Source organism: Polistes dominula, unplaced genomic scaffold (assembly GCF_049000335.1).
Source record: "Polistes dominula isolate Pdom_NZ unplaced genomic scaffold, Pdom_raw_medaka contig_482, whole genome shotgun sequence".
NCBI lineage: Eukaryota > Metazoa > Arthropoda > Insecta > Hymenoptera > Vespidae > Polistes > Polistes dominula.
This window is the reverse complement of record NW_028301016.1, coordinates 1,096,604-1,111,350: the sequence shown is the minus strand read 5'-3', so window position 1 is coordinate 1,111,350 and position 14,747 is coordinate 1,096,604. Positions and strand designations below refer to the sequence as shown.

At 28.0% G+C, this 14,747-nt stretch overlaps 2 protein-coding genes across 2 annotated transcripts; both read left to right on the top strand.

The window, feature by feature from the left end:
• Window positions 1-730: 730 nt before the first annotated feature.
• LOC149032019 (uncharacterized) lies at window positions 731-5,227 on the top strand. The gene is made up of 6 exons (XM_089174166.1): window positions 731-860; window positions 3,340-3,667; window positions 3,848-4,035; window positions 4,133-4,472; window positions 4,561-4,922; window positions 5,003-5,227. Exons 2-6 carry the CDS (start codon window positions 3,582-3,584, stop codon window positions 5,071-5,073), a joined length of 1,047 nt encoding a protein of 348 aa, XP_089030292.1. The 5' UTR covers window positions 731-860; window positions 3,340-3,581; the 3' UTR covers window positions 5,074-5,227.
• Window positions 5,228-8,940: 3,713 nt separating this feature from the next.
• On the top strand, window positions 8,941-10,879 carry LOC149032018 (uncharacterized). Its single transcript, XM_089174135.1, has 6 exons — window positions 8,941-9,030; window positions 9,163-9,407; window positions 9,588-9,775; window positions 9,860-10,199; window positions 10,288-10,649; window positions 10,756-10,879. Exons 2-6 carry the CDS (start codon window positions 9,322-9,324, stop codon window positions 10,824-10,826), a joined length of 1,047 nt encoding a protein of 348 aa, XP_089030261.1. The 5' UTR covers window positions 8,941-9,030; window positions 9,163-9,321; the 3' UTR covers window positions 10,827-10,879.
• Window positions 10,880-14,747: the final 3,868 nt, after the last annotated feature.

The following is a 14,747-nucleotide window of genomic DNA, read 5'->3' as shown; positions in this document are numbered from 1 at the left end:
CCGGGTTGGGTAGGTCCCAGTAACCACGACACAGCGCGTCCTCAGGTTGCGGTTAGAGGAAGAGTCTCATGGTCCTGCATAGAGACGAAGGTTTGCTGCGAATAAATTGAATAAGCAGTCGCGGACATTTGACTTGGAATTGGCCCTCCTGTTCGGGGGTTGGGCGTAAGTCTCATTACCCAACTACGTAAAAAGACTTTATCAAGAAACAAAAAAAAACGCTATGGATTCTACTAGGGTAAAATTTTCTGGAGGTAAACTAGTCCCCTGTTCGGATCTCCGGGTGGGGACTGTCTTGGGGAATTCGTGTAGTATATTTTACGTATTGTTACGTATATTCTAAATAAGATTATGTAATATATATAAACCATATATTCTGTAACTATTTGTTACTCAGAGCTTATTTAGCATAATAAAATACTAAAAAACAATATTGGATAAATAAAATTTCGAAAATTACTTCCTTTCTCTTCGCTATGATATAGTTTTACGGTATCGTCATTTAGAATACCGAAAAGTTCTAATGGATTGAGATCTTTGATTACATTTTAAAAGATAGGATTCATAATAATGTTTAAAATGTAGAAATATAAATAAACTCAATGTATAGTTCACTTACTAGACAAATTTTCTCCGTGTCACTACTATACTTAGATAACGTTCTTAAATAATTCTTCTACAATATTTATGTTTATATGTTATTGAACATTGTACGTCGCACTACGTTCGAAAGGACGATCTAGCATTTATTCTAATCAAAATTTAAATTGCCAGTTAAAATTGACAGTTGTTAATATTGAAACAGTTTAATTTAAGAAATATCTTCTGTCATTCCACAGTAAAATTAAAAACTATTTTTTGTGAGTAAATATTTGTCGTAAGGATATAAAAAAGTGAGTTACAATTATATTAAGAAAAACTAGAAATTTTGTTTCTAAAAGTAATAAACTTACTAACACTAAGTTAACGGATAGTTTTGTATACTTATTTCTACTAACACCCATTAATTTGACATGAAAAGGAAAATAAGTATTTTTTAATAAGCATTTAAAAAAATTTAGAAATTGAAGAGATATGGTGGTGGCTATACATTTTCATATCATTTACTAAATGAAAGTAAGCAGAAGTTCCTGGAAATCATATTAATAGATTCAGTATTTCTAGTATTATTAAAATGAAAATGTTATCATGTATATTATGAGAAACCTAGATATAGTTAAATAAAGTTTTTATTTCATAATTTTAATGTAGGATATTAAACATAAGATATTTATAAAAAGAAAAAAGAAGATATCGTTTGTGCTGATCACATATTCTAGTAGTGAAACCTTAATGAAACTAAGTTTTAAGGGAATAAGACGAATGCAAAATTTCAATAGTGAGATAAATGTAGGATTTATTTATTATAATATTGTTACCATATATATCGAAGAACACCTGTATGATCAGTTGGTGGAATAGCTGATAAAAAATACACTTTTCAAATTCAAGCAATAAAAATTGAATGATGAATGCGATAGTCATAGACACTAGAATCGTAGGATGTTTATCAAAGGAAAAATAATTCGTCGTAGACTTAGTTAATATAAAATATTTTTTTCTGAAACTCAGATAGATAATAGTTATTCTGTGAATTTGTGATATCTTTATCATTGGTTAGCCCACACAAAAAATTTCTTTTGTGGCAATTATTAACTTTAAATGAAATAAAAAAGGGTACAATTCTGACCGTATTTTTTTTGTTTCATCGAGTTTTGAATTAAGGGATAAAACCACTATGGAGTTTTAAATAAATCGTTTTTTTTTATTAGCTTAAAGAGTTTTTATACATTTAAAAACAAAATGCACATGGTTCTGAAGAAAAAATAAATTTTTAACATTGCGAAATCTTATTTTTACTAAACGTCTTGGATAGTGGTAACTAAACTTTTAATGCGTTTTTCTCAAAACTACATTTTTAAAACTGGGTGGACACATAACTCGACCATCATTAAACAGATTGACTTGAAATTTTGAAGATAGTTGGATATTTATATTTTCTACAGAAAAACATATCCGATTTTTAATTGAATGAAAACTTTTTTTTTATAAACAATTTTATATTTTTTTTTGCCGAAGTGTCAATAATTTTATTCAAAGTAGCACCATTTTCACAGAATTTGACTTAGGGAAACATCTGTATATACTTCTCAAGATAATAGTACATAGATCAGGAATTTCTACATCACCACGTTTAATTTTTTTTCTGAAGTTTTCACTTAAAAAATATTTATTTTTAATAAGTTTTCGGAGCGTTATCCACCTTCTTGTATTGGCTCTGGAACTCAGATAACACATCATTTTCTAGGAACCTATTTACCATGTTATAGGGGGGGGGGGGGTTGTTACCTGTATTCAACTACACTTATTTTGAGGTCGTTTACACTTCTGTTTGACTAGAGAAAGTAAGTGTGTCTGTATCCCATTTATTTTCATTATGGATCGAAGTACTACTACATCTCGTGACAACATCCATCACTGATCTTGCAATAAAAATGTATATATCGGTGTAATTGTATTTTGCTAATTTTTCTTCTATGAATATTATACTATTCGTGTAACTAATTTATTTGTATAAGTATCCTCTTGTAACAAAGTATTCGCTTATCACAAGCTTTCCTCTCAATTTCGTGAGAATTGTAAAATGCCTAGGCAAGTTGTATCGTAACAGAACGAAATTAGAATGCATTGATTTACTTATCCAATTCTTATCTCACTAATTTCTACGATAAAAATTATTGCATGCGTATTGGCTATTACTCACTATTTAATAATAAATAATTGTTTTCCTATTATTTTCCCTAAACATATGTATTGCAAAGTTATTTAATGTATAAAGATATAAAATATAAAAATTAATATGATATTATTACAATATTAAACAAAATGTTGCTTTAACATTGTGGGCAGTTATATTATTTATTTAGGCTCTTACATTACTTAATTGTTTCATTTGATGAGACATGAGATCATAAGTGACATGATGGTAAATAACTGTAAAGAAATGTCCCATGAAATATTTTTTGTCAAAATAAATTGCTATCTTTACATTTACAGAGGTATTCGACTAAGAAAAAAACCAATCTATAAAAAAAAATGAAATCTATACCGTATTTAGAATATTAACGATCGTTTTTTGTAATACGCTGTTACGAATAATTCATTGTCATAATATTTTTTAGCTAATATGTTTTCTCAACATTAATAGAGTTATAAATATCATATTTTCTTAATTGAACGCCGTTAATATAAATTTTTTGTAAGTACAAATATTAAAAAGAAATTAACTTTCGATTATAGAGGTCTTTCTCTTCATAAATGTGACATAAAAAATATGATATAAACAATTTACGTGAGAAGTGCTATATATACGATATTATAAGGTTAAGGGTACTAGCTACTTACCCTCAACCAAAAAAAGAAAAATAAAGAGCAGTTCGCAAAACTAAGGAAACAGTCTCTTCAGATTGTGAAGTTAGGAGATAACAGGATAAAGTCCTGATAATAAAAATAAGAATAAGAAGAAATAATCTAAAACAATAATGTCAATTTTAACAAGGGACGAGTTGAGTATTATTTTTCAATATTTAAGTGGAGTGGATTTGCACAATGCATCTCAAGTTTGTAGGTACAGTAATAACAAACATTTGTAATATCCATGTATTTTGTAAAATAATATTTGATTAATTAATGGTACCTAATATATATTTTATACGATGACTTGATACGATAAACGCATTTATAAGTTAATAATAATTAGTAATAAGAGTTTTGTATACACATTAAAATGTAATTTTTTTTATTATAGGTTTTGGTTAGAACTTGCCATAAAAGAGAACAATAGAAGGAAACCTACGTGGGTAACAAAAAAAGAAATAGTAAAATGCTTTAAAAATTGGGAAACTTTTAAAACAAAATTTATGGACTATTGCCGACGTAAGCCTTCTTTACATTTAATGTTTTACGAATTTAAATCATCCGAGAATCTTCCAGAGGGTAAATTTGATCAAATAAATACTTATATATATACATCAATTAATGTAAAATTATTATTTTATTTTAAAATTTTTACTTATTTTTTTTAATTTTTAAGGATGCTATTGTCAATATCTACCATACAATTGTAGATCAATCACAGTAGAAAGCTTTTATACATGCGTTATTGAAAATACCATTTCTAACACTTTTTTTCCTGAAATACCAAATGTAAAGATCACTACGATTACTCTTAATAATCACCCTTGGGATAAAGGAGTTTATTGCGAAGAATTGAAATGTTTATTTGACAAATCATTTAGTAATGCCGATACACTGAAAACAATATTCGAACCATTTACTGGTAACGATATTCCTATGTCAAGCTGTGTCATCTTTATTTACAATTTCCGCAACACTGAAATTGCAGTCAATTTAGCTCTATGTTTGAAAAAATGGTAATATATTCAGTATTTAATATTGTTTCTCGATAATAACATATAATTTAGTTTGTATTTAAAAATATTTAATCTTTATCATATTTAGGTTTCCAAATAAAAAAATGTCTACATTGGCTATAGGAATGGATAACGTATCATTTTGCAATACTAGTTATAATTCACGTGTATGTCAACACAATACGGACTGCATTGCTATTTTATTAAATGGTACTCATATGAAAAGTTGGATTCATGAATTAAGGTTTAGATCTGATATAGAGAATGAGATGACACTATTAAAAAAAAAAGCCACTTTAAAGAATCATTCAGTATGTTTCATGGGCTGTACTCAAAGGGATTATAACGATTATGGCGATTATTATGAAGAGGTATTTCAAACTTCTTTTCCAAACGTACCGATATTTACTATGCGCTGTATTGGGTCATTTGCTACAAATAAAATGGAAGGTTAGTAAAATATTCATAAAAAAAGAAAATAATTTATATATATATCAATAAAATTTATTTTTTTGTTATAATTATTTTAGAATTCTGTAACAGTATAGGCTCTTACGAAATTGATGGATATACAGGAATTTTGTTCCTTACATATGATTAATTATATTCATAAATTTTATCAAAATGAGTTTATAACAAACATTATCATAATAATTAACGTAAAATGAAAAAAGTGTTAACGTATATATGTATAATTAATGTATATTTAAATTGTTTCGTAATATATGAGACTCACTTTTAAGGAATAAGCAGAAGACACGAGAACCATAAAAAAATAACTATTAAATGAACATGTCTTATTCGAATTTTTCTCAAAATTCTAACAATTTCTGTGAATAAATAATCCGTAATAGCTTATGTTTATACAACATGATTAAAATGAAAATTCTCCGATTATATTTTAAGATTATTTCTTATTTTTATTATTTAATGCACATTTAACTAATTAAATTTTGTCATTTTGATTTATTCAATTGAGTTTTAATATTAAGTTCTATTACTATCAATACTTCAGTATTTCCTATTTGTTGTAAGTTTAAGTAAGAAAAACTATCAAATTAAATAAAAAAATTTTAACCGAAAATGAGTTTGAATTCTTCCATCAACTCTTAAAATAATTGCTAATATAATTAATCAAATATTATTCAATAAATATTTCGTTTACTATAAAAGATTTTCCAAGGAAAAAAAAAACAAATCAGAATTTGTATATCATTATTTTATTTTATAAACAATACAATATTTTACATAATTTTCCTGTCATTTGATTGTCGCGATATTGCGAAGTATTGTGTAAATTACCTTTTTAGAAGAAAAAAGGAATGTAACACAGTATTCAAACTCGATAAATAAAAAGAATGAAATATTTATAAGAGAAAATAGAAAAGGTTGCTAGTAGTAGAGTAGATGGAAAATCGTGAAAAGGGCGAACGATAAGGTTGGAAAAGCTAACTGGACGATGGACGAGCATCCCACTTTGCTCTCTTACAGTGAAGGAAGAAAAGAACTGGCCTTCAGCGACACAAATAAATCCGGGTGCAACTGACTTTCTGAACTTCCTATCTTTCTCTCTCTCTCACACATTATTGCCCAGTCACAAGTTCTGGCGATACGTTGAAATGCTTGACGTCGGAAGTCACTCGTCATAGTTTTCGTGATGGGCCCACATCTCGAGGGGAAGTGTCGATTATAGGTGTGTCAGTACGCACGGCGATATGCGGTTCATGCGTAACCTATCGATAAGGCAGTTATGAAAGCGCGCCCCTCTTTCATGATTGAGCACACCCCTGTGTGTGTCTTAGGGTTTAGATTACCTTTTGTTACTTCCTTTCTTCTTAATATGTTAGCCGTTCGAGTAAAACGGGGAAGTGAGAATTCTCTTAACTATGATAACTGCGTTATCATAACTGCGTTAATTTACTAACAATAAGTATAAAGGGAGGGGGGAAGTGAAGAAAAAAATATGGGTATGTAAGCTCTACTGCAACGAATATATCTTTCACAGAAGAAAAATTACTAGGGCTCGTAGAAGAAAATATAATAACGACAACAACGAAGTCCTACTTCGTAATAAATTAACCTAAGCACGGAAAGAAGGATCCTGCTTCCTCTCTATCTTTCTTTATTTCTTTTACTTTTCCTTTTCCTTTCCCTTTCCCTTTTCCAATTTTTTTTCACGTCGTCTTTCTCTATTTGATTTTCGTGGTCTCCAATCTTCCAAGGAAAAGAAACGAAAGCTTGAAGAAGAACATCGTCTTAGTATCACCGATAAACAGGTACTTTCTTCCGAAACAATTTTGTCGAAGAGAATCCCCCCTTCCCCACATACATATAACTTTTTTTATTGACTATTCTTTAACCTTTCCAATCAATACACTATTATGACCCTTCTACTTCAATTAAACCATCACTTAGCGTCAAATGATGATGCAATTCGACCAATGCTATTCGACAGGATTTACCTGTTGTCCCCTATTCCAACAAACTGTTTGTCTTTCTTCACGAAGATATATACATTTTTTTCCTTCTTCTTTCCTTTCTTAGTCTATTTTTTTCTTTTATTTTACATCTATTACGGAGGCTTAGTTCTTTATTCCATTCTTTTCTATTTTTTTTAACCTTTTAGGCACGGTTGACAACGTTGCACAGGGATGCTTCTTTGTAGAGCAAGGTTAAAGGAAAATTTTGTGTAAACGGTACAACTACTATGTGTGACGAACTATGTTTTCTCTACAAAATTACATTAAAATGAAGTTTTTGATGATTATAATTATAAATATAAATTTATAAATTTATATTTTTTTATTTTTGACAATTTAATTTTGACAAATTACTTTAATAAATAATAATATAGTATACATTATTACATAAGTTTCTCTCTTTTTAAATATTTATTTTTTAAATAATTATAATATATATTATAATTATATAATAATATAATTATAATATATAATAATTAATATATTATTATTATTATTAACTGGCATTAGGCTGTGTTAGCATAACAGCTGCTAGCTGTGGGGAAGTAAAACTAGTTTGTAGTGGTCCCCGGGGTGGGTAGGTCCCAGTAACCACGACACAGCGCGTCCTCAGGTTGCGGTTAGAGGAAGAGTCTCATGGTCCTGCATAGAGACGAAGGTTTGCTGCGAATAAATTGAATAAGCAGTCGCGGACATTTGACTTGGAATTGGCCCTCCTGTTCGGGGGTTGGGCGTAAGTCTCATTACCCAGCTACATAAAAAGACTTTATCAAGAAACAAAAAAAAACTGATATGGATTCTACTAGGGTAAAATTTTCTGGAGGTAAACTAGTCCCCTGTTCGACTCTCTGGGTGGCGACTATCTTGGGGAATTCGTGTAGTATATTTTACGTATTGTTACGTATATTCTAAATAAGATAATGTAATATATATAAACCATATATTCTGTAACTATTTGTTACTCAGAGCTTATTTAGCATAATAAAATACTAAAAAACAATATTGGATAAATAAAATTTCGAAAATTACTTCCTTTCTCTTCGCTATTATATAGTTTTACGGTATCGTCATTTAGAATGCCGAAAAGTTCTAATGGATTGAGATCTTTGATTACATTTTAAAAGAAAGGATTTATAATAATGTTTAAAGTGTAGAAATCTAGATTAAATCCAATGTATAGTTCGCTTACTAGACAAATTTTCTCCGTGTCTCTTCTATACTTAGATAAAGTTCTTAAATAATTCTGATACTATATTTTTGTTTATATGTTATTGAACTTCGTACGACGCACTACGTTCGGAAGGACGAGCTTGTCTTTATTCTAATTAAAATTTAAATTCCCAGTTAAAATTGACAGGTTCTAATATTTAAACAGTTTTATTTTAGAAATATCTTCTCTCATTCCACAGTAAAATTAAAAACTGTTTTTTGTAAGTAGACGTAAATATATATATATAAATAATAAAATATATAAATAAACTCGTAAATTAGCATACATTGATTTATTTATCTAATCCTTATCTCACTAATTTTTACGATAAAAATTATTGCATGCGTATTGGCTATTGCTCACTATTTAATAATAAATTATTGTTTTCCTATTATTTTCTCTAAACATATGTATTGCAAATTTATTTATTGTATAAAGATATAAAATATAAAAATTATTATGATATTATTAAAATATTTAACAAAATGGTTATTGCTTTACCATTGTGGGCAGTTATATTATTTATTTAAGCTCTTACATTACTTAATTGTTTCATTTGATGAGACATAAGATCATAAGTGACATGATAGTAAATAGCTGGAAAGAAATATCACATGAAATTTTGTTTGTCATAATAAAATATTATTTTTACATTTACAGGGTTAATCGACTAAGAAGAAAAACAATTTATAATTCAAATAAAAACGAAATCCATACAGAGTTTTGAATATTAACGATCGTTTTTTGTAATAGGCTGTTACGAAAAATTCGTTGTCATAATATTTTTTAGCTAATATGTTTTCTCAACATTAATAGAGTTATAAATATCATATTTCTTTGATCGAATGCCGGTCATATAAAATTTTTTGTAAGTACAAATATTAAAATAACATTTACCTTTGAATATAGAGGTCTTTCTCTTGACATATGTGACATAAATAATATGATTTAAACTATTTACGTGCTAAGTACTATATATACAATATAATAATATTAAAAGTGATACTAGCTACTTACCCTCGGTCTAAAGAAAAAAGAAAAATAAAACAAAGCTTGCAAAACTAGGAAAACAGTCTCTTCAGATTGTGAAGTTAGGAGAAAACAGGATAAAGTTCTCATAATAAAAATAAGAATAAGAAAAAAGAATCTTGAAACAATAATGTCAATTTTAACAAGGGACGAGTTGAGTATTATTTTTCAATATTTAAATGGAGTGGATTTGCACAATGCATCTCAAGTTTGTAGGTACGGTAATAACAAACATTTGTAATATCCATGTATTTTGTAAAATAATATTTGATTAATTAATAGTACCTAATAGATATTTTATACAATAACTTGATACGATAGACGCATTTATAAGTTAGAAATAATTAGTAAAAGGAATTTTGTAATCACATTAAAATGTATTTTTCTCTATTATAGTTTTTGGTTAGAAACTGCCATAGAAGAGAACAATAGAAGGAAACCTACGTGGATAATAAAAAAAGAATCAGTAGAATGCCTTCAAAATTGGGAAACTTTTAAAACACATTTTATAGACCCTTGCCGAACTATGCCTTCTTTACATTTAATGTATTACAATTTTGAACTCTCCAAGGAACTTCCAGAGGGTAAATTTGATTTAATATATAGTGATTAATGTAAAATTATTAATTTCTTTTAATATTTTCATTTATTTTTTTTTATTTTTTAAGGATGCTATTGTCAATATCTACCATTCAATTGTAGATCAATCACAATAGAAAGCTTTTATACATGGATTGTTGAAAATACCATTTCCAACATTTTTTTTCCTGAAATACCAAATATTAAGATCACTACGATTACTCTTCATAATCCCCGTTGGGGTGAAGGAGTTTATTGCGAAGAACTGGAATGTTTTTTTGACATATCATTTAGTAATGCCGATAAACTGAAAACAATATTCGAACCATTTACTGGTGACGATATTCCTATGTCAAGCTGTTTCGTCTTTATTTACAATTACCGCAACTCTGAAGTAACAGGAAATTTAGTTCTACGTTTAAAAGAATGGTAATATATTCAATATTTAATATTGTTTCTTTATAATAACATATAATTCAATTTGTGTTTGAAAATATTGAATATTTCTCTTATTTAGGTTTCCAAATAAAAATATGTCGATATTGGCTATAAAGACGGATAACATATCAATTTGCAATACTAATTATAAGTCACGTGTATGTCAACACAATGCGCATTGCATTGCTATTTTATTAAATGGTACTAATATGGAAAGTTGGACTCATGAATTAGAGTTAAATTCCTCTATAGAGAAAGTCATGAAAGAATTAAAAGAAAAAGCCACTTTGAAGAAACATTCAATATGTTTCATGGGCAGTAGTGAAATAAATCCCCATCAATTTGATTTTAAAGATGTAAAGCTATTTCACACTTCTTTTCCAAACGTACCGTTATTTACTATACACTGTATTGGATCAGTGGCTTCAAATAAAATAGAAGGTCAGTAAAATATTCATAAAAAAACAATGAAATAATACATATTTATATATATATATATATATATAGAAACATCAACAAAATTTATTTCTTTGTATAATTATTTTAGAAATCTGTAACAGTATAGGAACTTACGAAATGTACGAAAATTCAGGATTTTTGTTACTTACATATGATTAATTATATTCATAAATTTTATCAAAATAAGTTTATAACAAACATTTTTATAATAATTAACGTAAAATGAAAAAAGTATTAACGTATATATGTATAATGAATGTATATTTAAAATGATTCGTAATATGTGAGACTCACTTTTGAGGAATAAGCAGAAGACACGAGAACTATAAAAAAATAACTATTACATGAACATGTGTCTTAAATGAATTTGTCTCAAAATTCTAACAATTTCTGTGAATAAATAATCCGTAATAGCTTATGTTTATAGAAGATTATCAAAATTAAAATACTCTGATTATATTTTCAAATAATTTCTTATTTTCTATAATATTTCACATTAATTAATTAAATTCAGTCTTTTTAGATTTATTCAATTCAGTTTTAATAATCAGTTCTATTACTGTAAGTACTTCTTTACTTCCTATTTGTTGTAAGTTTAAAGTTAAAAGTACGTAATAAGACCTCTTATTTCTGGGATTATTTAAAAACATTTATCTATTTGACAAAAAAGATCTGCATTAAAAAATTTCGAGCAAAGTATACACAAAACTTTGTCAACGAATCAAATGCTTAATCTAGAATTTGAAAAAACAATCAAATTAAATAAAAAAATTTTAACCGAAAATGAATTTGAATTCTTTCTGCCACTCCTGAAATGAATGCTTATATAATTAATTAAATATTAATCAATAAATAATTCGTTTCCTACGAAAGATTTTTCAAGGAAAAAAAAACAAATCAGAATTTGTATATTATTTTATAAACAATACAATATTTTACATAATTTTCCTGTCATTTGATTGTCGCGATATTGCGAAGTATTGTGTAAATTACCTTTTTAGAAGAAAAAAGGAATGTAACACAGTATTCAAACTCGATAAATAAAAAGAATGAAATATTTATAAGAGAAAATAGAAAAGGTTGCTAGTAGTAGAGTGGATGGAAAATCGTGAAAAGGGCGAACGATAAGGTTGGAAAAGCTAACTGGACGATGGACGAGCATCCCACTTTGCTCTCTTACAGTGAAAGAAGAAAAGAACTGGCCTTCAGCGACACAAATAAATCCGGGTGCAACTGACTTTCTGAACTTCCTATCTTTCTCTCTCTCTCACACATTATTGCCCAGTCACAAGTTCTGGCGATACGTTGAAATGCTTGACGTCGGAAGTCACTCGTCATAGTTTTCGTGATGGGCCCACATCTCGAGGGGAAGTGTCAATTATAGGTGTGTCAGTACGCACGGCGATATGCGGTTCATGCGTAACCTATCGATAAGGCAGTTATTTAAGCGCGCCCCTCTTTCATGATTGAGCACTCCCCTGTGTGTGTCTTAGGGTTTAGATTACCTTTTGTTACTTCCTTTATTCTTAATATGTTAGCCGTTCGAGTAACACGGGGAAGTGAGAATTCTCTTAACTATGATAACTGCGTTATCATAACTGCGTTAATTTACTATCAATAAGTATAAAGGGTGGGAAGGTGAGGAAGGTGAGGAGAAAAATATGGGTATGTAAGCTCTACTGCAACGAATATATCTTTTACAGAAGTAAAATTACCAGGGCTCGTAGAAGAACAGTATAATAACGACAGTAACGAAGTCCTACTCGCTAATAAATTCACTGAAGCACGAAAAGAAGGATGCTCCTTTCCCTCTATCTTTCTTTATTCCTTTCAACTTTCCTATTTCTTTCTTTGATTTTCGTTGTATTCAATCTTCCAAGGAAAAGGATCGAAAGCTTGAAGGAGATCATCTTTTTGGTATCACCGATAACCCGGTACTTTCTTTCGAAGCAACTAAGTCGAAGAGAATCTCCCCCCCTTCCTATATATCTCCTTTTTTCGACTATTCTTTAACCCTTTCCTACAATTAAAAGTCATAAAATCACGTCAATTAAGATGAGCAGGTGACGTGGCACGCATGGGGGAGAATCGAACGGCGCACAAAATATTGGTCGATATACCAAATGAGAAAAGACCACTCTAAGTAGACCGAGACGTTGATTGGAGTATAATATTACAAGGGACCCGAAAGAAATGGGATGCCAAGACCGCAAATGGTGGGATCGCGCTCGGGGACGGAAGCAATGGCGGGATTTGGTATTTGCGGCAAGGAACTTCCGAGTTCCTAATGCTAATTAATAATACTAATAATAATAGCATAACCATACTTTTTCTATTTTTTCGTGTATTATTATTTTATAAATTTCATTGTTATGGTGTTATTATTTTGTGTGTGTTGCTATTTATATATTATATACCATATTATAAATATTAAAAATTTTATGTTGTTTTATGCCTAATTTCAAGTCCCAGAATTATTAGTGAATATTGGTTTGACTGCATTAAATAGTTTAGAATTATATTAAATCAACGTGATATAATTAACCTTACTTTTTATATTTTTGATATTATTTTATGTGTTGTTATAATTTACTAAATAATGTAGAATTATAATAAATCAACGTCTTATAATAAAGCCACAGCAACGCGTGGTCACAGTATCTTAGTCTTTATATATAAAAATTCAGTGTCATATTACTAGTTTCCAATAAATTTCGAAATTACTAAATCGATTATAATGAATTGTTTTTTATTTTGTGTAATTTTTTCAAAAAATCCTTTTTCAATAAATATATTCCTATATTTTGGAATATAGTATAGTTTTTATCACGATTGTTTTTTATTTTTTATTGCTAATTTAAAGATTTATTATTTAGAGGTTATCTAAGTCTATAAGTACTATAAGTTTTCAATAGATAGCGCTGTATTACAATTCAATTAATTCACGTTTTTTTCAGGTTTGCATATGACAAAACTAACCTTGCTTTTTATATTTTTTCGTATATTATTATTTTATGTATTCCATTCTAATTGTGGTATTATTCTGAATGTTTTTATAATTTATTAAATAGTTTAGAGATATATTAAATCATCTTTTTGTAACAAAGCCACATATATATGTACTTTACACATACATTTTATATTTAATATACTTTATATTATTTTTTGTTACTTTCCTTTTTTCTCTTCTTCACTTTCTCATTCTTTATCTTTTTCTCTAATCACTAAACTTAATTTTTTTAAATCCCAAGAAACTGTATAACGTGTTAACGACAAAGTATATATTTATACACAATGTTTCCGAAAAAATCAGAAACCAAAATTTATACCACATGTTAATGACGTCAAGTTAAAGTGTGTAAATCAAATAAAATCAAATGAGATCAACGAATGCAGAATTTCAATAGTCTAAAATTCTTTTCAATATTCTTTTTCACTTAGAAATAGAAATTAAAATGATTTCCCAAAATTGGTTTTCAATTTTTATTCCATTGTTATAAAAAATATGATATTCTTCAATAATATAATAATTTATCGTAAATTTAGACCGCTTATTTTAAAAATGGTGCAAAAAAGAAATTTATTTTCTATTATTCCGAGAAGATCAAAGGTTTGCATATTGATCAATTTAAAAATATTCATTAATTATGTCAAACCTGTAGCTACGTTTCTATTAATTGATCAATATATAATTTGATTACATAAACTTCTTTTAGGCTAATTTAACTAAAATAATTAATATTTACAAGTTGCAAATGGACTTTTGTGCACCACTTTCAAAATAAACGTTTCGTTTATTGAAAATTGATGCAAAATTCGTAATTGAATACGAATTTTTATTAATTTACCTAAAGTATTTTAGGGACATAAGTTTATATACGAATTTTATTTGACCTATTTCATCTTAATAATACTGTATATAAATAATGAATTCTTTTTTAACAATGAATAGAAGATAATTCGATTAAATATTGAAAATAATTTCATTAGATGAAAATATTCAATATAATATGTTTTCTAAAGAAGCGAATAGTTAAGAATAAACTCGTATAATTGAAAAATGTTAGCCTCGTTTCATTC

Excerpts from the sequence above, each read along its gene's own strand:
- LOC149032019 (XM_089174166.1), top strand. The coding sequence starts at position 3,582 with ATGTCAATTTTAACAAGGGACGAGTTGAGTATTATTTTTCAATATTTA. Across the intron at positions 3,668-3,847 it reads AATGCATCTCAAGTTTGTAG|GTTTTGGTTAGAACTTGCCA; the intron begins GTACAGTAATAA and ends TTTTTATTATAG. Across the intron at positions 4,923-5,002 it reads TGCTACAAATAAAATGGAAG|AATTCTGTAACAGTATAGGC; the intron begins GTTAGTAAAATA and ends TAATTATTTTAG.
- LOC149032018 (XM_089174135.1), top strand. The coding sequence starts at position 9,322 with ATGTCAATTTTAACAAGGGACGAGTTGAGTATTATTTTTCAATATTTA. Across the intron at positions 10,200-10,287 it reads GTTCTACGTTTAAAAGAATG|GTTTCCAAATAAAAATATGT; the intron begins GTAATATATTCA and ends TCTCTTATTTAG. Across the intron at positions 10,650-10,755 it reads GGCTTCAAATAAAATAGAAG|AAATCTGTAACAGTATAGGA; the intron begins GTCAGTAAAATA and ends TAATTATTTTAG.